Below are 21122 nucleotides of genomic sequence, written 5' to 3' on the forward strand. Positions count from 1 at the left end.
CACATTTAGCAACCAAACCCAGACCTAAAACGCCCCCCCTTACCAGTAGAGGGCGCGGTGTGGTCACATGACAGTCGCAGGGTGCATGTAGCAGGGAAGTAAAGAGAGGAAGACAAGCCTCTAAACTTTCGGAATGAACTGAGTTATTTTACAAAAATGCAAACCATCATAAGTTAACGGGTAAGTATGTGCAAAGCAGTCGTTTTTTATTGTATAAATGTCCCACGTCGATTGTAGTGTATAGATACATGCATCGTTTAGATTTGTTGTGTTGTGGCTGGTGTCATGCGCGTCTGTTAGCTACATTGTTTCATGTTGTTCATTGTAATTCCGCCCACACTGAGCGCGCTGCGTCCGACATAAACATTAACAAATGTGGTTATATTCCACAGTTAACACGACACAGGAAATCACAAGCCTAATAGGCTCTTTTCAGCAATGCAAAGAAAGTAAGATCTAGCGTTTTGGAGGGCCGAATAGAGATTTGTTGGCCGTGTCTCAAAATCTAGTGTGATGTCCAATCAGATAGCATTTGATGGCCAAAAATGTTCTAAATAGGCAGCGTACTAGATTTTTTGAAACGCAGCCCTTCAGAGGTCGATATATACAGATGAATTGTTTGAATTGCTTTATTTTTTAAATTTTATATCATAATAATAATAACCATTTAATTTGTATTATGACTATATATGTTCTCATTTGAAGTGCCATCTGAAATTTTCTTCTAAAATTGGTGTTTTTTTCAGGCTTTTATGTTTATGTTCAGTTATTTCGCTTTAATGGCAATGAGAAGAACCTATTCATTGCCATTAAAGTGAAAAAACTGAACCTACACATAGAAGCCTGATAAAAATGCTAATTTTAGAAGAAAATGTGGAACGGCACTTAGAGGCTTTTGCACTTGAATTCTTCATTTGTTTATATATTAATTGGTCTCACTTTTATGTTTTTTATATTAAATAACCAATTTTCAGAAAACATGCACATATTGATCAAACCAATTATTGTTCTGTTTCAAATGATAACGCTAAATTCTCACAGAGGAAGGAACTTGGAGGTCTTGTTGGATTGCTCCAGGTTCCCCCTGCCATGGCCAAGTCCAAGAAAGGTGAGTTCATTGATTTCAAGGTTATTCATGATATAATACATAGAATATGCACTTACATCACGGTTTGGTCAGTTACCTGGATGCCCGGCCATATTGGAGATACTCGGATGTAAACAACAGCATTGATTGCATGGTTAATGTACTACTGAATACGTTGTTCTGCTAATTTATGCTGTCTAAACCACGGAATAAACACTTTTAAGCTGCTAAATCGTTTAGAGAATGACTTAGTAAAGCAGGAAAGGGCGCAATATTTTGACAAACTAAAGTTAATAGGTGATAAAGATACGTACAAGTGGTATTAATTAAGAAATTATCCTAATATTTCACCTACCTGACCGGAAATTATACGAATAAACACGAATGTTGTCAAGATTCTTGCCCTGGAAATTCATGTTCGTTTTGGCCAACCACAAACGCCTGTTGTTCCTCAGACAGTTTTTGCACTCTTCTCCTTGACTTATTATAACTTTTGACAGTCTGTAGTTCTCCAAAACATGACAATAATTGACCATTTTCAGCAGCAATAATCAGCAAAATTTCAGAGTTACGTTTGGTTCATTGGCATAGAAAGTGAAAGTGAAAGTGACGACGTATTGTCTGCTATGGTGACCCATAGTCGAAATTGGTCCTCTGCATTTAACCCATCACGAGTGCACACACACAGCAGTGAGAAGTGAACATGCGCGCACACACACACACTGTGAACACACACCAGGAGCAATGGGCAGCCCTTGCTCCAGCGCCTGGGGAGCAACTGGGGGTTCGGTGCCTTGCTCAAGGGCACTTCAGTCATAGTATTGAAGGTGGAAAGAGCGCTGTTTATTCACAATCCCCACCTTCAATTCCTGCTGGTGCTTTGGGTTACAAGCCTGACTCTCTAACCATTAGGCCATGACTGCCCCCAGTTTTTGAATTGCTTACATTCAGTGCTGCCAGTATGGCTGATTGATGACGCATTGTGAAAACACTCTATAACATTACTGTCATTATGCAAGTTCAGGTCAGTTAATGCATCCAATACCACAAAAGCATGTGGTATACTTCAGATTTGATTCCGCTATCAAGTGTGACATGCACAATGTATACATCCCTTTTTCTGTATTTTACCTAGTTTTTCCATATTTTATCATGCTGTGTATGTAGGTATGGACAGCCCTGCGGACCCTCCGAAAAGAGGCAGGAAGTCCAAATCCCTCGGTGCAGCTCCAAAAGTTGGTAAACAACAGAGTGCCCTAGGCAGCATGAAGAACACAGGGACTGGCTTTCTGCTACTCTCTGGCCCGACATCCCTCAAGCTACCAGCTGAAAACATCATCTCAGGAAATCTTGGCTCTATCCAGCAAGATAAACAAGATGCTTCAGGAACACAGAGTTCTGAGTCTGGCAGTGCTGCCAAGAGCATCCCCACTTTGTCCTTACCTGCAGCCAGACAGGAAGGGGAAGCACAGAGAGGGCCGGAGGAGTTTAAAGCTGTGAATCCTGCTCCACCACGTTTGGCTTGGAAAACCATGGTTAGACCAGCACCAGCTCCATCTGCTCTGAAGGTAGCCTGCTGTTTGCTTATGTGCTTTCTAGTTTATAGTATTTTTTATACAGTTTTTATATACACTACAAGTCAAAAGTTTTTGAATAGTAAGATTTTTAATGTTTTTAAAGTCTGTTCAGCTCACCATGCCTGCATTTACTTAGTCCAAAGTACAGAAAAAAACAAGAACAATTTAAAAATATTTTTACTATTTAAAATAGCTGCCATTTATTTGAAAATATTTTTAAAATGTAATTTATTCTCAAAGCTTGCTGTTCAAGAAACATTTTTTATTCTTCTTATCATAATTATCAATATTTAAACCAGTTGAGTAAATTATTTTTCAGGATTCTTTAAAATGACATAAATGAAGCTTTTGTAACATTATACTCAATACTGTTCAAAAGCCTGGAGTCAGTATAATTTTAATTTTATTTAAAGAAATTGTAGAAATTAGTGCTTTTATTTAGTAAGGATGCTTTAAATTGATCAGAAGTGATGATAATAACATTTATAGTTATTTTAAGATAAATGCTGTTGTTTTCAACTTTCTATTCATCAAAGAAACCTGAAAAAATTCTTTGAATATGTGTATGTATCAGCCAGTAAAATATTTTATTATGCTTACCAAAGCTGCACTTATTTTATGAAAATACAGGAAGTAATATTGTAAAAAAAAAAAAAAAATTACAGTGTAAAACAACTGTTTTCTATTTGTATTTTTTTAAAATGTAATTTATTCCTGTGATGGCAATGCTGAATTTTTATTAGCCATTACTTCAGTCTTTAGTGTCACATATTCCTTCAGAAATCATTCTAATCTGCTGATTTGGTGCTTCGGAAAGATTTCTTATCATTTTCTTTCTGCTTATTATTTTCACAAATGGTTGTGCTGCTTAATTTTTTTTGAAAACCATTGTACAGTTTTTCCAGTATTTCTTCAAAAAAAAATAAACCTTTGACACTGTAAATCTTTACAGTGACTCTGGAACAATTTAATGCATCCTTGATGAATAAAATCATTAATTTCTTGAAAAAAAAAAAAAACTTCTGCCCCCATACTTTATGAAAAAAGACTTGCATATTACATATGTATATGTCTGTTTTTATTAATGCAACAACATAGACAATGAACAGAGAGAAAAGTGTGTATGAGAGAGATGTGGAGTCTTCGCCCCCACAGCATCTCAGTTTACCTCAGGAACTCAAAGACTCAACACAAACAGGTAGGGATTTTTAGCTAAAAAGCTTTAGATACATTAAAACCTCTTTGTTTAAAACACAAGAGAGTAAAACCAATGCGTGCCCCTTTGTTTGTATTCTTCTCCAGCCTCCAAGAAGAAGAAAAGAAAAATGGGCTTATATAATTTTGTTCCCAAAAAGAAACCAAAAGTGTCCAAGAAACCGAATGTCTCATTGTCCTCTTCAAATGAGCAGGTCTGATATCTTACACATTAGACTACGTCTGTATGTGTGAAATTAAGTCGTTAACCTCAGTCAAATCTGAACATTTAAGATCTATGCTTCCAAACCCTGCAGGAGGATTCACATACAGCAGGATCCAAAGGTGGACAGATGTCCATTGAGGAGGCATTCAAAAATGTAGTCACTCCTGAGAAACCAGAGAAGCAGACTTCAGCAGCTGAGAAAGAAACTGCAGCAGAACCACATAAGAACAAGGAAGCAGAGGACCTTCCTCAAGGCCATGCTGAAGAATACACAGAGTTGCCTCTACATGCTCTAGCTCATGAAAGCATGTTCACAGCGATCCCCACAGGTACACCGGAAGACAATAGAATTCAGTGTCCACTGCTTGCTTGTCTTTTTAAAAAAAATGTATTTCATGCTGCCACCTCATGAAATGTGTATACTTCCTATCCGTTTGTTTTCATCTGATAGGTTGATCTCAAAATGAGCAGAGACAGGTTTCAGACAGAGCATTCTGACTTTGTGAGGCAGTAAGACCACATGGCAACATACACGCTGACCTTTTGTAAAAATATACACCTTTTGTTGCATATTCCCTTGGTTTGATATTACATCATAATGCGAAAGAAAGAAACGGCAGATCAGGGAGGGTTTAGTTGGATAGGGCATTCTAGAATCAGAGGGCAAAACGGTAAGAGATTCACTACCTAAGTTTTTGTGTTTTTCAGGTTTGCCGGAGGATAAAGAGAACGTGGAGGCTGATGACACATTGGAACCTCCGCTGTGTAGCTGTCGCATGGAGGCGCCGAAGAACCAGGATGTAGTAACTCTTGCTGAGGGCAAGTGCATGGCTGTAGAGAGTGTTGATGGAAAGGTAGAACATGTTTCGTGTTTCAAAACATCTGTCTGTGAAAGGATAACAAAATTAAAATCATTAACTATTTTTAACATTTTAGCATGGTAAATACAGTTTTATTCACAAAATAACTGTAGTATGTGCTTTTTACAGTGGTGGCCAAAAGTATTAGAACGCTAGTATTTTCACCAGCTAAAAATGGCTTTAAGTCAGTTATTTCTATCTTTTGCTGTACTGTGTCAGTAGGAAATATAAGTTTACATTTCAAAACATTAATTTTGTCATTAATTGTAATAAGCCAGTGAGATTTTTGTTTGCACAAGGAGTCTATAAACAGCCACAGAGATCTGATCTCATCATCATCCAGTCTGTCTGGAATGACATGAAGAAACAAAACAAACTGATACAGACTAAATCCAGAAGAATTTTTTTTTCCAAGATGCTTCAAGAAACCTACCTGCAAAGCTACAGTACTGTTGAAAGTTTTAGGCACTTGTGTAAAAATGCTGTACAATGAGGATGCTGTCAAAACTAATGTCATAAATATATTTTCTTTATCAGTTAACTTCTATTATTAAATTAAAATCAACATTTGGTGTGAGCTTCCTTTGCGTCTAAAGCAGCTTTTGCCCTATGTGCACTTGGGCATAGTTTTTCAGGTAGCATTGAAGGTAGGTCTCTTGAAGCATCTTGGAGATGTTGCCACAGTTCTTCTGGATTTAGTCTGTCTCAGATGATTGTTTTGTTTCTTCATGTCATTTGAGACTGACTGGATGATGATGAGATCAGATCTCTGTGTGGAGCACTGGCTGTTGTCAGACTCCTTGTGCAAACAAAAATCTCACTGGATTATTACAATTAATGACAAAATGAATGTTTGGAAATGTAAACTGATATTTCCTACTGACACACTACAGCAAAAGATAGAAATAACATAACTTTAAATCATTTTTTTAGCTGGTGGAAATACTAGTGTTCTAATCATTTTGGCCAGCACTCTATGTGTGATAGCATTTTGCTAATGTGTTTGATTAGTAAATGGTAAAAGTGGGTATTAAAGAAAAATGTTTTTGATTGAATGTAAGTTTTTTTTTTTTTTTCTTCTCTCTAGCTGAGTTTATGTCGGAAGGTGATTTTGAAGCAGGAAATGATGCGTCCCTCTCTGAGGATTCCATTGCTGGTGTTGTGCGAGGATCATCGCACAGGCATGGTGAAACACCAGAGCTGCCCAGGCTGTGGTTTTTTCTGCAGGGCTGTAAGTAAAACATACGCTAGCATTCAAAAGTTTGGGATTGGTAAGATTTTTCAATGTTTTTGAGAGTCCGCATTTGATCAAATATACAGTTAAACAGTATTATTGTGAAATATCATTACAATTTAAAAATAACAGTTTCCTGTTATTTTTAAAATGTAATTTATTCCTGTGATGGCAAAGCTGAATTTTCAACAGCCATTACTTCCATCTTTAGTGTCACATGGGGGAAAAACAACAACTTTTGAGTGGTGTATGAAGTGTTCTAACAAACACAAATACATTAGGGGCATGACTTAGGAATGCCACTGTAAAAATGTGCTATTATCACATTTTATCAGCTATTAGCAGTCAGCCGTGATTAATTAGTTTTTAGTGAGGTCCATGTAGAATTAAGTTGTTTTAATAGGTCTCATGTGAGTGTGATTAATTTTAAACCTATTTTTTGAAGTGTTAATAATTTCTTTAGGGGCTACATTTTTAAATGACAAAAAGTTGCACCTTTACAGGGATAGTTCAGTCAAAAATTAAAATTCTGTAATTAACTACTCACCCTCATGTTGTTTCAAACCTGTAAGACCTTTGTTCATCTTCGGAACACAAACTAAGATATTTTTGATGAAATCCGAGAGCTTTCTGACCCTGCATAGACAGCAATGTCGTGGTACTCTCGCGAATGCACAGCAGTGACTGATGTGGAAGAGAAGAAATTGTTGAACAAAGTCATTAATTTTGTTTTCTTTGCACACAAAATATTCTCGTAGCTTTGTAAAATTACGGATGAACCACTGATGTCACATGGACTATTTCATCGATGACCTTTCTGCCTTCCTGGGCATTGAACATGTCAGTTGAACTGCTGTCTGTGCAGGGTTAGAAATCTCACAGATTTCCTCAAAAACATCTTAATTTGTGTTCCGAAGATGAACGATCTAAACCCGTTTTACGGGTTTGGAACAACATAAGGGTGAGTAAGTAATGACAGAATTTTCATTATTGGATGAACTAACCCTTTAATAATTCAGCTATGGTGTTTAAACCCTGATATACTTACATTACAAAACTAATATTAGCAAGGTCTGTCTAATCCAGGGGACGTTTATGGAGTGTCAGCCAGATGGGAACATCTCTCACCGCTTTCACCGGAGCTGTGCCTCTCTGATCCGAGGTCAGGTCTACTGCCCACACTGCGGTGAGGAGGCTAGTCATGCTAAGGAGGTCACGATCCCCAAACCTGACTGTGTTACTGCAGTGCCAACAGCTGCTGTGCCTGCCCACAAAAGAGACACCGCCTTAATGGAGTAAGTTTAGATCAGGTCATCCTGGTGTACCTGTTCCCATGTCATTTTGCTTATTTACTGTAGTGATACGTTTGCTCACCCTGGTTATATATCTGTTTATGATTGTGTCTCACAGCAGGGCTAAATCGGACTCTGTAACTGTTGGTGGAGCAATAGACCCTGCTAAAGAATCACTGGAAAGTGTTTTAAATGCACTTGAGGATGGGAAGTAAGTCTGGGTTTTGTACATTGGTGTACATGTTGTGATATTGTATCATTAAATAGGTGTATTAGAAATGAATGTTTATTTGACTGTTTGCCATTAGTTATCTGTAACTTAAACTTGTAAATAATTATTGCATATTTTTAAAGGTATAAGAAATTCAAGCTGCCTCCAAAGCAGCTTTATTTCTCTGCTAAGAGAGGAGAGCTCCAGAGGATCTTGCATATGCTGGGTAAGGCCTTTTTTAAGAAATTCGTCTTGTGTATATTACATGATGGTACAGGCAGCTTTGTGCTTGATGACTGTGATTGTTTCGTTGGTGATCAGTAGAAGGTGTGGACCCAAATTTGCGGATGGACAGTGAGAAGAGGAAGACTTCCTTGCATTGTGCTGCGGAGGAGGGGCATAAAGAGATCTGCCATATACTATTGCAGGTACTGCTTATGCTGATAACACACACTGACATTTAAAGATGATCTATGTTTCTAAATGAAGAGTTCAGATGCAAAACCAGCTAAAAGCCATCTCGGTCAAAAATGAGATAATGATACTGAGTGAATGCGCTCGACACATATTATACGTCCATCAAATACTTTTACTTCAAGCTCCCTAAAATACCAGCCTCAGCCCAATCAGAAGTACCAGTACTTGCATAGAAACCTATACATCTGAGCCTGATAAAAGGGCATTTTTTAAAGAAAGACGTCAGATGGTTTTGCATCTGAACTCTTCAAATATACTCTACTATTCAAAAGTTAAGGGTCTGTTTTTATGTTATTGAAAAAGTCTCTTATGACCAGCAGGGCTGGATTTTATGGTAACATTTGAAAACAGTTGTAATAGTTATGCAATGTAATGTAATGTCATGTCATTACTTTGTATAACATGGCTATGAACTACTTTTTTTTTTTTTAATATATAGTTTTTGAATATTCCATTTTCCATAAGTACATCCAATATAATATGTTCTTAAATGAGAAGTCCACTTCCAGAACAAAAATTTACAGATAATTTACTCACCCCCCTTGTCATCCGAGATGTTCATGTCTTTCTTTCCTCAGTCGATAAGAAATTGTTTTTGAGGAAAACATTTCAGGATTTCTCTCCATATAATGGACTTCAATGGTGCCCCCAATTTTGAACTTCCAACATGCAGTTTAAATGCAGCTTCAGATGGCTCTAAATGATGCCAGCTGAAGAAGAAGGGTCTTATCTAGTGAAATGATTGGTCATTTTAAAAACAAATTGACAATTTATATACTTTTTAACCTGAAACGCTCGTCTTGTCTAGCTCTGCGTAAACCCCTGTTTTTTTCTGGGTCAATACAGTTAGGGTATGTTGAAAAACTCCCATCTTCTTTTCTTCCCCAACTTTAAAATCGTCCTACATCGCTGCAGAAGTACCCAGTGTTTACAAAGTAAACATGCATAGAAGATTAAACGCCCTTTACAAAAAAAGGTGAAACAGTGATGAAGGATGATTTTGAAGTTGAAGACGAGATGGGAGTTTTTTGACCTACCCTAACTGTATTGACCTAGATTACACAGACTACGCATCCGCATTGCAGAGACAAGATGAGCATTTTAGGTTAAAAAGTATATAAAATGTCAATTTGAAGCAAAAAAGACAGATCGTTTCGCTAGATAAGATCCTTATTCATTGGCTGGGATCATTTAGAGCAGGGGTGCTCAACCCTGGTCCTGGAGATCGACTTTCCTGCAGAGTTCAGCTTTAACCCTGACCAAACACACCTGAACCAGCTAATTAGGATCTCAAGGAGCAGTTGATAATTACAGACAGGTGTGTTTGATTAGGGCTGGAACTAAACTCTGCAGGAAAGTCGATCTCCAGGACCAGGGTTGGGCACCCCTGATTTAGAGCCATTTGAAGCTGCATTTAAACTCCATTATGGAAGTTCAAACTTGGGGGCCCCATTGAAGTCCACTATCTGGAAATGATTCCTGAAATATTTTCCTCAAGAAACATAATTTCTTATCGACTGAAGAAAGAATGACATGAACATCTTGGATGACAAAGAAATTAAGGTTTTTGAGGAAAACATTCCAGGATTTTTCTCCATATAGTAGTGGCCTTCAGTGGTGATCAGCGAGTTGAATATCCAAATTGCAGTTTCACTGCAGCTTCAAAGGGTTCAAAACAATCCCAGCCAAAGAATAAAAGTAGATACTTTTTAACCAAAAATGCTCATCTTACACAAGCTTGACTTCATGCATTATGTAGTAACATTGGAAACGTAATGTAGTAACGTCCAAAGGAAGTCAAACGCCCTTTACAAAAAAAAAAGGTAAAACAACAATGTTGGGCGTTTCATTATGTGCGTTAATGTGTAGACGCGCATTGCAGAGCTACTGAAAGACCAATGAAAATCACCAGTTGTTTTGGTAGATAAGCCCCCTATTCCTTGGCTGGGATCATGTAGAGCCCTCTGAAGCTGCATTTAAAATGCAATTTTTAACCCATTTAAGTTCACTACATGGAGAAAAAACCTGGAATGTTTTCCTCAAAAAGCTTAATTTCTTTTCGACTGAACATCAGACATGAACATCTTTGACATGGGGGTGAATAAAATTATTTTTAATTATCTAAATTATCTCTTTATCTTTCTCTAGGCTGGTGCGAATCTGGACATGTGTGATGCGGAGCAGCGAACTCCTCTGATGTACGCCTGTGAGAACAATCATCTAGAAACAGTGAAATACTTACTGAAAGCTGGTGCTTCTACTGGGCATAAGGTACGATAGCCAGCCTTCATTTGTCAGTCAGCTGTGAAATACGAAATATTTTGCTACAGTTACTTCATGCTACGAAATATTGAGTTAATGAGGTATTTAAATCCCTAAGTGACTGTATGCCGTGTGTTTAGTATGCAAGGAATTTGCATATTTAAAATCTAGTACTTTATGCCTTCACAGGATATGAGAGGCTCTACATGTCTGCACTTGGCAGCTAGAGGAGGACACACAGGTGTGCTGCAGTATCTCGTCTCTATGCCATCCATAGACGTCAACTGTAAGGTAACACTGCACAAGTTTTGAGTACATGGCATGCCTTTTTTTTTTTTTACCCTTAATTTAAGTTTTTTGAGAATGATGTAAGAAGCACTTGACAGCAAAAATTCCCATTCTTACAAGCTTCTCGGATACTGGAGTGCCTAGGTGCTGATATTAAAGAGATTATAATATTTGAAGAGTATTGCTTTTGTTCTTTTGGTCAGGATGATGGTGGATGGGCTCCTCTTACATGGGCGACTGAGAACACGAATCTAGAGCAGGTGAAGATGCTGATCTCAGCGGGAGCTGATGTGCAAATAAGAGATAAGGTCTGTGTCATCTCAAGATTTAAATTTTTTGATGCATTTCTTTCACCTTGTTTGATGATCTTTAAAATCAGACTGCACAAATGCATTGCCTGTGAATATTTGCATGTCGAATGATCTGATTATAATTCAGTTAATAGATTTCTGGCTGAACGTGTACACTACCGTTCAAAAGATTAATAAATGAATACTTTTATTCAGCAAAAAGGCATTTGATCAAGACTTTTACATTGTTTAAAAAGAATTTCTCTTCTTGAACATTCTATTTATCAAACTGAAAAAAAAAATGTTGTTTTCAACATTAATAATTAAAAGAAATTTTTCTTGAGCACGAAACCAGCATATTAGAATGATTTCTGAACAATCATGTGACACTAATCTTACCAACTCCAGACTTAGGAACACTAGTGCATGATAGATAAGAGGTTTTAGCATCCAGAAATGAATTTTGCTTGTGGTCTGATCTTATCTAGGAGGAGAACGTCTGCCTCCACTGGGCAGCATTCTCTGGCTCAGATGAGATCGCTCAGCTGCTGCTTGACAAGAGATCTGACCTACACGCTGTGAACATCCATGGAGACTCACCTCTACACATTGCTGTCAGACAGAACCAGCTGGACTGTGTAATGTAAGTGTAGAACAGAGACAGTATACCTAGATAACTGGGAGCAAGACCCTTTATATGGTATGAGAACTGAAATATAAAGGAACTATTAATGTTATCCCAAGGTCCCTTCAGGGGAAGTCAGTTCATCTTTGCTATCTGGATAGCAAATCAGGTTCCTCTGTAGGTAAAAGATATACAAGTACAGCTCATATCTGCTTCAGTTTTGTCATCACTTTTGGATGAATTGAATCCATCAGTGAATCTAATGTTTTTATCATCAGAGAACAGACAAACGTATGTGGTTGAAACTGTCAGGTATAAAAGGACTAATCTTAAGTTTTGTCTCTAGGCTGTTTCTGTCTCGGGGTGCAGATGTAAATCTGAAGAACAAGGATGGTGAGACTCCTTTGGACTGCTGTAGTATAAATTCCAAGATGTGGACAATCCTCAACACCAATAAGAAGCTGACAGATGCTAGGAGAGGCCGAGACAGCCTAAGAGAAAGACTCCTCTGCAGGTAATTCAAGAATAGTAGGTTTAAAGGAGAGGTCCACTTCCAAAACAAAGATTCACATATAATGTACTCACCCCCTTGTCATCCAAGATGTTCATGTCTTACTTTCTTCAGTCGTAACAAAATTGTTTTTTTTGAAAAAAAAAAAAAAAACATTTCAGGATTTTTCTCCATATAATGGACTGGTATGGTGCCCCGATTTTGCGAAATACCGGCTTCAAACGATCCCAAATGTGGTTGTAAATTAGTCCAGCTAAGGAAGAAGGGTTTTGTCTAGCAAAACGATTGGTTATTTTTATTAAAAAAATACAATTTAAATACTTTTTAATCTCAGATGCTCGTCTTGTCTTACTCTCCCTGTTAGATCGCTGTCTCCATGCCTAGACAATTAAGATCCAGCCCTGGACGCCAGATCCCGTCAGAAAATATCAGTTTGTCCGGTAACAGAACAGCTTGTCAGCAGAGTAGTCTAATACCCAAACATTGTTAACAGGAGGTCTTATCTGGTACCCAAAATACCCAAAACACTATTAATAGTCTTTTGCCAGCCCAGAAGTTGACTGAGGAAAAAGCCAGTGAAAGTGAAGAGCAGAAGCAGGAGACGAAGTATGATGATAAAAAGTGGCAAAGGAGTTTATTGAATAGTCTTAGTTGCGTATGTCTCAATGCTCAGACTTCGTCTAAACAACACAAATCCAACAAGTATTGTTACACCAAACTGATTCACAACATCCCATAAACCTTGAGTTTCTATAAACATTCCTTTGTATCTCTTATACATGAAGACAAACAGCCCTTGAAACCACACAGTCATAAGACTAAACAACAATGGAAAAATAAACTATAATAAAAAAAAACAACAACTATAATATAATATAAATGATTCATCCATTAATGAATCAATAAAATGAATATATAAATGACTATAATGATTATTATAAATGATTATATGATTAAACATGAATAAATGAATGAATAATAAATTAAAAATATATAAAAAGAAAGCAAAACACAACACAAATGTATGGTTGCTCTCAAGGCAAAACACACACAGTTTGCATTTGAGGATCGTCTGATCTTTCATTACTGAACTCTGTGTATTCTGGCTCAAGACAGGTATGTCAAAAAACTCCAATCGTATTTTCTCCCTCAACTTCAAAAATCATTTCAAAATCATCCTACATCGCTGCAGACGTATCAACATAGTCTTTGCAAAGTGAACATGCAAAGAAAATCAAACACCCTAAAACAGCGTTTTAGGACGATTTTGAAGTTGAGGGAGAACATGAGATGGGAGTTTTTTTTGACATACCCTAACTGTCATGAACCGGAAAAAAACAGTCCAGGCAGAAAGACCAGGCTAGCGTTTGACATGGAAGTTAACTGGATTTTGGAAGTTCAAAATCGGGGCATCATATCAGTCCATTATATGGAGAAAAATGCTGAAACGTTTTCCTCAAAAAACATAATTTCTTTACGACTAAAGAAAGAAAGACAAGAACATCTTGGATGATAAGGGGGTGAGTACATTATATGTGAATCTTTGTGGACTTCACCTTTAAAGAGCAGGTCATATGTTTTTTTGTTTTTTTTCCAAAAAAATAGCTATCCTTCATTGTAAACGGTCTACAAAGTTGTTAATCAAAAGTTGACTTAGAATCTTAACGAGTTGTCATATTTTCGAATCTTCTGCCTGTTATCGATCTACGTCACTGGGTAACACAGCCTAATCCCGTCTGCCTGCGAAATACAAACACTGACCTGCCCACAAACACTTCTTCTTTAGTGTGTTTACATCGTGTTGAGAAAACGCTGTATTCTGTGCTGTGAAATCAAGTTTGTTTTGTTTTCATTGGCGAAAGGTGATGATGTGAAGAATCAGTGGTTAAAATTCTTTTTTTCCGCGATACCACATCAATACAATTCAATCCTTTTATTGTGTGCTTGTCATTTTACCGAGAACTGCTTCTCTAATCTTGGCTTTTATCTTCTTTGGCTTCTAATCTTCTTTATTTGGACTAACAAGCATCTCTAAACTACAACCTGTAAGTACGACTGATACGTTATGTGTACATTTTCAAGTGGGTGCTCACAATATCTATTTTTTTGTGCTAATATGTGATGTATACCTAGTGCACCTTTAGGTTTCCAGGTGAACCATGATATTACTGTCTTTCTGAAATAGTTCTGATAATTTGCGGTGAACCCACTATTTCCTAAGAATGTGTAGCTAGAGTAGACTGTCATTCTTCTAATTACTTCGTTTAATATTAAAGAATGTAACTTAGACGTATTTTGGTTTACAAACTGTATTGTTTTATCAATTAGTCACGTTAGCACTCAGCTAATGTATCCACCATTATTGTTTTGTTATGGGTTAACAATTTAGCAGCTAAACTTTACCGGTGGGCACGATTCGCTTACATAAGTGTTAAACAAAATGTTTTTATGTCATTATTTTAAGGACAGATTGGAGCTCTATATTAAAGCAATAAGCCCCAAGAAACCGTGGTTTACAGTGAATTTATAACAGCCAGTGCCTAAAACCCCCGTAGCTGTTATAAATTCACTGTAAACCACGGCCTCACAGGACTTATTGCCTTTATAAAACGGTTATTCCATATACGTAGTAAGGTTTCACAAAATAAAACAGAGCAAATAAAGTGATATTAATGAATACGTTATTCTTCTGCCAAACAATGTAGTACCTTAGAAACGGTTGTGGTTGCAACAAAGTGGTTGTCGAACATCACACCTATGTAAACAAAGGTGTATGTTTGTAGAGTAATTTACAACAGCTTACAGCATGGCTCAATCAATCAGAATCAAGGACCAGGACTATCCATTTTATAATATTGTTTAATGTAAAGGTGCTTCAGGGTTTCCAGGTTTTCACAACAAAACCTGCCCAATTGCTATGCAAAACTAGCCCAATTGCATTTCGAGGGTGTTCCTGTGTTAAAAAACTGTGTTCCGGGATGTAAAATACACACTTTTTGTCGGGGTTCCCCCAGTAAATTTGCATTACAGGGTCTAAATATGATGTTATTGGGGTCGCTTCAATCTGCGGACATCAAAAACGACTGCGGACTTGGCAACACAGATGGTAGCGCTTGCTAACTTACTCAAGTACTCTTCTCTGTGCCAATCACAACAGGCTTGGCCAGCTGACCAATCAGAGCAGAGTAGGCTTATGGAAGGGAGGGGTTTACAAACATTATGCTCAAATCCGTTTCAAACAAATGTATAAATGTATATTCTGGGAAACTGACAATGTTTCAGATGCATTTGAACCTGTTGTAGTGGACTCCAACACAATAGTAGGACTCTTAAAAAAACATATGACCTGCTCTTTAAATCTTTCTGTTTTGCAAGGTAATATCACTGGCCGTATTATATGTTTTGCTACATATTTAATTTTTTTCCCAAGTGTCTTGCTATAGTTCTTATGGATTTAGACTGTCTCCGTTATTTTCTGACTCTTTACATAATCGCAGACACACTTGAAGATGGTGAGATCAGAATTTATTGAACATTTTGCACAGAGTGTTGGGAAATATCATGTGATTGTGTTTCAGAGATGTGTCCCGGGGCTATGAGGACATCCCTGTGCCATGTGTGAATGGGGTGGACCATGAACCCTGCCCCAGCAATTTTAAATACGTTCCAGAGAACTGTTTTACCTCTCAAGTGAATATAGACGAGAACATAACGCACTTACAGGTAAGGAGCTCACAAAATCATAGTGTCAAAAGCCATAACAAGGTTAATGCTGTTATTACAGCTATATGAAATGCTCGTCTGTCTCTCTCTTTCTCTCACTGCAATAGCATTGCAGTTGTAAAGATGATTGTGCATCAAGCAGCTGTATCTGTGGCCAGCTCAGCATGCGCTGTTGGTATGACAAGGTAAGATGCTGTTAGTGCTAAATTATTCATTTTATCGAAATAAATGACATCGTAATAATGCAGTGACATAAACAAAAGAGTTGCCAATCCCAGTTCATTCATAGTCATCGTGTCATCATGACCGTATGATTTGTGTATGCATATCATTAAAACTAGTAGTATTTATGATCTCTTGGTGTACAGGATGGCCGCTTGTTGAAAGAGTTCAGCAGGGATGATCCACCCTTCCTGTTTGAGTGTAACCATGCCTGTTCCTGTTGGAGAACATGCCGAAATAGAGTCATACAGAATGGCCTTCGGTAATATAACTAGAATATATATATATATATGTATGTATATATATGTATATACACAGTCAAACCAAATTTATTCAGACACCTTCAACGTTTCTCACATTATCACTGTTTATTTGCTATAGTTTAGAAATGGTTATAAAATATTATGAGAACTCAGAGTTAAACAGGTGTCAGGTCATGTGTATTCATCTTGATAATGTCAGATAACTTTGACAGAAAGGTATGTAATGATTACAATCAACCAAAAATTCAGATAGCTGTTAGTAAGACAGTATTTACACAACTATCAACACTTTGTTGACCAATTACCAAGCAATGCTTAATTTAGTTTAGTCTGTGTTGTAAAAAGGTCACATAAGCAATTAAAGATAAAAACACTTATGCAAAACATGGTCAAGTCAGTGTGTCTAAATAATTTCTAGTCCCAAATTTTTAACAGTTTTACTGGTAGTTCACTGTATGAAGAATTTTTGGGTAGAATATGTCACAGTTTACTTTATTTTGCTATCCTCACTTTCATAAATGAACTATAGTGTCCTGCACCCACTAGTAAAAAATGATCAAAAATTATTTCTGGTGTCTGAATAATTTTTGGATTCACTCTGTATATGTATGTATGTATGCAAATTTATGTACTCAGATTTTTCTAAACAACTTTCTCATCTCTAGGGTCAGACTGCAGGTGTTTAGGACTGAGAGGATGGGCTGGGGGGTCCGTGCACTGCAGGATATTCCAGAGGGTGCTTTCGTATGCGAGTATGACTCTTTCTTTAGATCTGTTGCTTTATGCATTAATAAAAATACACAAAAATAAGCATGAATCCACAACAATATACAAAGGCATCATGACTTTTCCAGTTTTTGATTTGCTAGATAAGAGTTTGCTCACCATTTCTACCTAGTGAATTCTCTAGGGCTTGGTACAATTTAGAAAAAAAAAGTTTGTTATATAAATTCTATCATATGTCTAGGACAGTGGGAAATAAATTAATTTTAAAACGGTATTGGAATATTTCCATTGGTTGTTGTTTTGGCTTATTTTAAATCATTTTAAGTTACACTACCAGTCAAAAGTTTTTATAGTACATTTTTAAAATATTTTTACTACTTAAAATAACTGTTTTGTATTTGAATATATTTTAAAATGTAATTTATTCCTGTGATTTCAAAGCTGAATTTTTAGCATCATTACTCCAGTCACATGATCCTTCAGAAATCATTCTAATATTCTGATTTGCTGCTCAAAAACATTTATTATTAGTATGCTGAATTATTAGTATGCTGAAAACAGCTGAGTAGAATTTTTTCAGGTTTCTCTGATTACTAGAAAGTTTAGAAGAACAGCATTTATCTGAAATAGAAATCTTTGTAACATTATGAATGTCTTTATCATCACTTTTGATCAATTTAAAGCATCCTTGCTAAATAAAAATACTCATTTCTATAATGGAGATATACTGACTCCAAGCTTTTGAATGGTATAGTGTATAATGTTACAGAAGCTTTTTATTTCAGATAAATGCTGATATTTGGATTCCTCTATTACTTAACTTTTTTAAATACTGATCATAATAATAATAACAAATGTTTCTTAAACAGTAAATCAGCACATAAGAATGATTTCTGAAGTATCATGTGACACTGAAGACCGGTGTAATGATGCTGAAGCTGAAAATGTAGCTTTGATCACAGGAATAAATTACATTTTAAAATATATTCAAACAGAAGCAGTTTTTTATTAATAGTAAAAATATTTTACAATATTACAGCTTTTGCTGTATTTTGGATCAAATAAATGCAGGCTTGGTGAGCAGAAGAGACTTTAAACATTAAAAAACATTTAAAAAATCTTTTGACTGGTAGTGTATCTTGTGGCTCCATTGGAAGGTTGCAGAGGCCCATTTTAAATGGCTTTTAGTATAGTTGTCTCTTTATGTTAACCTGGTATACAATTATTTTAACATGAAAAATTACACACAGCATATTAGGGAAGCTATGCCTGGATTCTGAAGAACTCTCCGACTGACTCCAGTGTCAAGAATATTAATTTAGTGCCATATTTGCTACAAAAATGAAAGCCATTAGGGGAATTATCAATTATTCAGACATGATTAATCTCATGCTGTTTTGGTCCAATACTTGTGCCTTGAGGATTTTTCTCTGTGTGCAGGTTTGCAGGTGAAATCATTTCAGATGGAGAAGCTAATGTTCGGGAAAATGACTCGTACATGTTTAACCTAGACAATAAGGTAGGTTTAGAGCTTTGTCTTGTCAAAGTTGTGCTGAAATGTAAGATTATCATTTTCTCAAGTGAATGCTTTTCATACCCCCTTCAGGGGGCGCTAAAGTATATTAAAATGTGAATGGAGCTCAAGCACACCTCATTTGGACCGTGTGCGTATTTAATGGTGATTTATTACTTTCTAGGTCGGAGAGGTCTACTGCATTGATGCCCAGTTTTATGGTAATGTTAGTAGGTTTATGAATCATCTTTGTGAACCCAATCTATTCCCGGTACGGGTGTTCACCAAACACCAGGACATGCGCTTTCCTCGAATTGCACTCTATGCAAGCAAGGCTGTTCAAGCTGGAGATGAGCTTGGGTAAATCCTTATCATTTTTTCCCCTCATTATTTGTTTCATTTATCCACTGTAATAAAAGTAATTTCCCAGGTTGCTTGAATTAAAACAAATGTTCTTTTCTCTTTCATCAGGTTTGACTATGGTGATGCCTACTGGCAAATCAAGAAAAAGTACTTCCGTTGTCAGTGTGGCTCTGCCAAATGTAGATACTCGGAGACCGTTTCAGGCCAGAACCACGCAGACAGCTCAGTCCGAGCGCCCGGTGATCAGACCATTGCTCAGGTGGAACACATCCAGTCAGCTAACACGACTATAGCAATAACTCAACCCTGAGCCCTTTACACGTACAACAGGATAAGCTGAGACCTTTAACGAATAAATGTGGTCAGGAGTGCAACGCATCATTTCCTGAACCTCAGCTCCGAGGAAGGACAATTTGTGCAGAGATATAGCATCATTTATTTTATCACCACGCCGTTGAGGCCATTTGTAATAAGACTTTTAATCAAAGGGGTTTTGGGCCTTTTTTTTATCTGAATGCATGTCTCACAAAGTTTTTATCTTCTTACGATGATGGTGAGGCTCCTTAATTGTGTGAGATATAGGCACTAGCATATTAGACATTTATACATTTTTAAGCCTAAACTTTTAAATACTTGGTATAAAAACAGGGTTTTTAGCCGATTATCATAAGCAAAAAAGAAAATGTTAGTAGAACAGTTGGACAAGTTCTGCTGGCTTGTTTTTTTTTTTATTCTGTGTCTTCTCAGGAGCAGGGATCAGGGCTGATTTCTTATATTTTTTTTCCATGTATTGAAATTTCACTATGAAATGGTTACAGAATTTTAATATCATACCTGTGATAAATAAAGCTTTCAATGATGTTTTTAATTATTAATTCGGTCCATTGTAATTTAGCTGTGGGCCATCGGTCTCTCATGCTGTGAACAAGTTGTCAGCACACTCTGAATTTCATTGGAGCACACTATTATTTTTGTTCATGCATTACAGATGTGTGCGTGTGTGTGTGTATATTTATATATATGTGTGTGTATGTGTGTGTGTATATCTGTGTGTGTTTATACATTTATTTATCAGGGACACATTAAATTAATCAAAAGTGACAGTAAAGACATTTAACATATTACAAGTTCTTTTGAACTTTCTATTAATCAAATAATCCTGAAAAAAAAAAAAAAATCAAAGAACCCTGAAAAAATGTAACACGGTTTCAAAAAAATATTTCTAATTGATAACAAGAAATGTATATGACTCTGAAGACTGGAGCAAAGGCTGCTGAAAATGTATCTTTACCTTTACCACAGGAATAGAAATTGCATTTGAAAATATATTAAAATGCAGAACATTTATTTTAAAATGTAATAACATTTCACAGCATTGCTGTTTTTCAAATATAATGAGCATAAGAGACTTCTTTCAAAAACATTTAAAAAATAATTAAAACTATAGTGTATACTAGAGTATTTATATATTTACTGTACACTACCAGTCAAAAGTTTTTGGACAGTAAGATTATTATTATTATTATTATTATTATTATTATTATTATTTTTAAAGAAGTCTCTTCTGATCACCAAGCCTGCATTTATTTGACCCAAAGTCAGCAAAAGCAACATTATTGTGAAATATCTGTACTATTTAAAATAACTGCTTTCGATTAAAATTAATTTTAAAATGTTATTTATTTCTGTGATCAAAGCTAAATCTGCATCATTACTCCAGTCTTCAGTGTCACATGATCCTTCAGAAATCATTCTAATATGCTGATTTGTTGTTCAAGAAATTTAAAGATTTAAATTATTATTATTATTATTATTATTATCATCAATATTTAAAACAGTTGAGTACATTTTTTCAGGATTCTCTGATGAATAGAAAGATCCAAAAATTTGCATTTATCTGAAATAAAATGCTTTTGTAACATTATACATTATACCATTCAAAAGCTTGGAGTCAATATAATTTTTTTTTTTTTTTTTTTTTTTTTTGGAAAAGAAATCATAGGAATTAATACTTTTATTAAGCAAGGATGTTTTAAATTTATCAAAAGTGATGATAAAGATATTTAAAATGTTACAAAACATTTCTATTTCAGATAAATGCTGTTCTTCTGAACTTTCTATTCATCAAAGACACCTGGGAAAATTCTACTAAGCTGTTTTCAACATAATAATAATAAT

General features: G+C 36.1%; 1 protein-coding gene across 3 annotated transcripts; it reads left to right on the top strand.

Annotated features, from left to right (window-relative positions):
• Window positions 1–61: 61 nt before the first annotated feature.
• ehmt1a (euchromatic histone-lysine N-methyltransferase 1a) lies at window positions 62–19819 on the top strand. Of its 3 annotated transcripts, none has more exons than XM_051108974.1 (24): window positions 62–180; window positions 1042–1108; window positions 2255–2655; window positions 3763–3862; window positions 3967–4073; window positions 4176–4413; window positions 4793–4938; window positions 6032–6175; window positions 7265–7473; window positions 7589–7681; window positions 7825–7907; window positions 8003–8109; window positions 10307–10429; window positions 10610–10711; window positions 10912–11016; window positions 11487–11641; window positions 11970–12137; window positions 15713–15857; window positions 15965–16042; window positions 16226–16341; window positions 17008–17094; window positions 18509–18587; window positions 18766–18941; window positions 19053–19819. In XM_051108974.1, exons 2-24 carry the CDS (start codon window positions 1090–1092, stop codon window positions 19252–19254), a joined length of 3183 nt encoding a protein of 1060 aa, XP_050964931.1. In that variant the 5' UTR covers window positions 62–180; window positions 1042–1089; the 3' UTR covers window positions 19255–19819. The 3 variants fall into 3 exon arrangements, with proteins under 3 accessions (XP_050964931.1, XP_050964933.1, XP_050964932.1); XM_051108976.1 differs by having other exon boundaries at window positions 8006–8109; XM_051108975.1 differs by having other exon boundaries at window positions 7592–7681.
• The last annotated feature ends 1303 nt before the right edge of the window (window positions 19820–21122 follow it).

Source organism: Labeo rohita, chromosome 5, assembly GCF_022985175.1.
Source record: "Labeo rohita strain BAU-BD-2019 chromosome 5, IGBB_LRoh.1.0, whole genome shotgun sequence".
Classification (NCBI taxonomy): domain Eukaryota; kingdom Metazoa; phylum Chordata; class Actinopteri; order Cypriniformes; family Cyprinidae; genus Labeo; species Labeo rohita.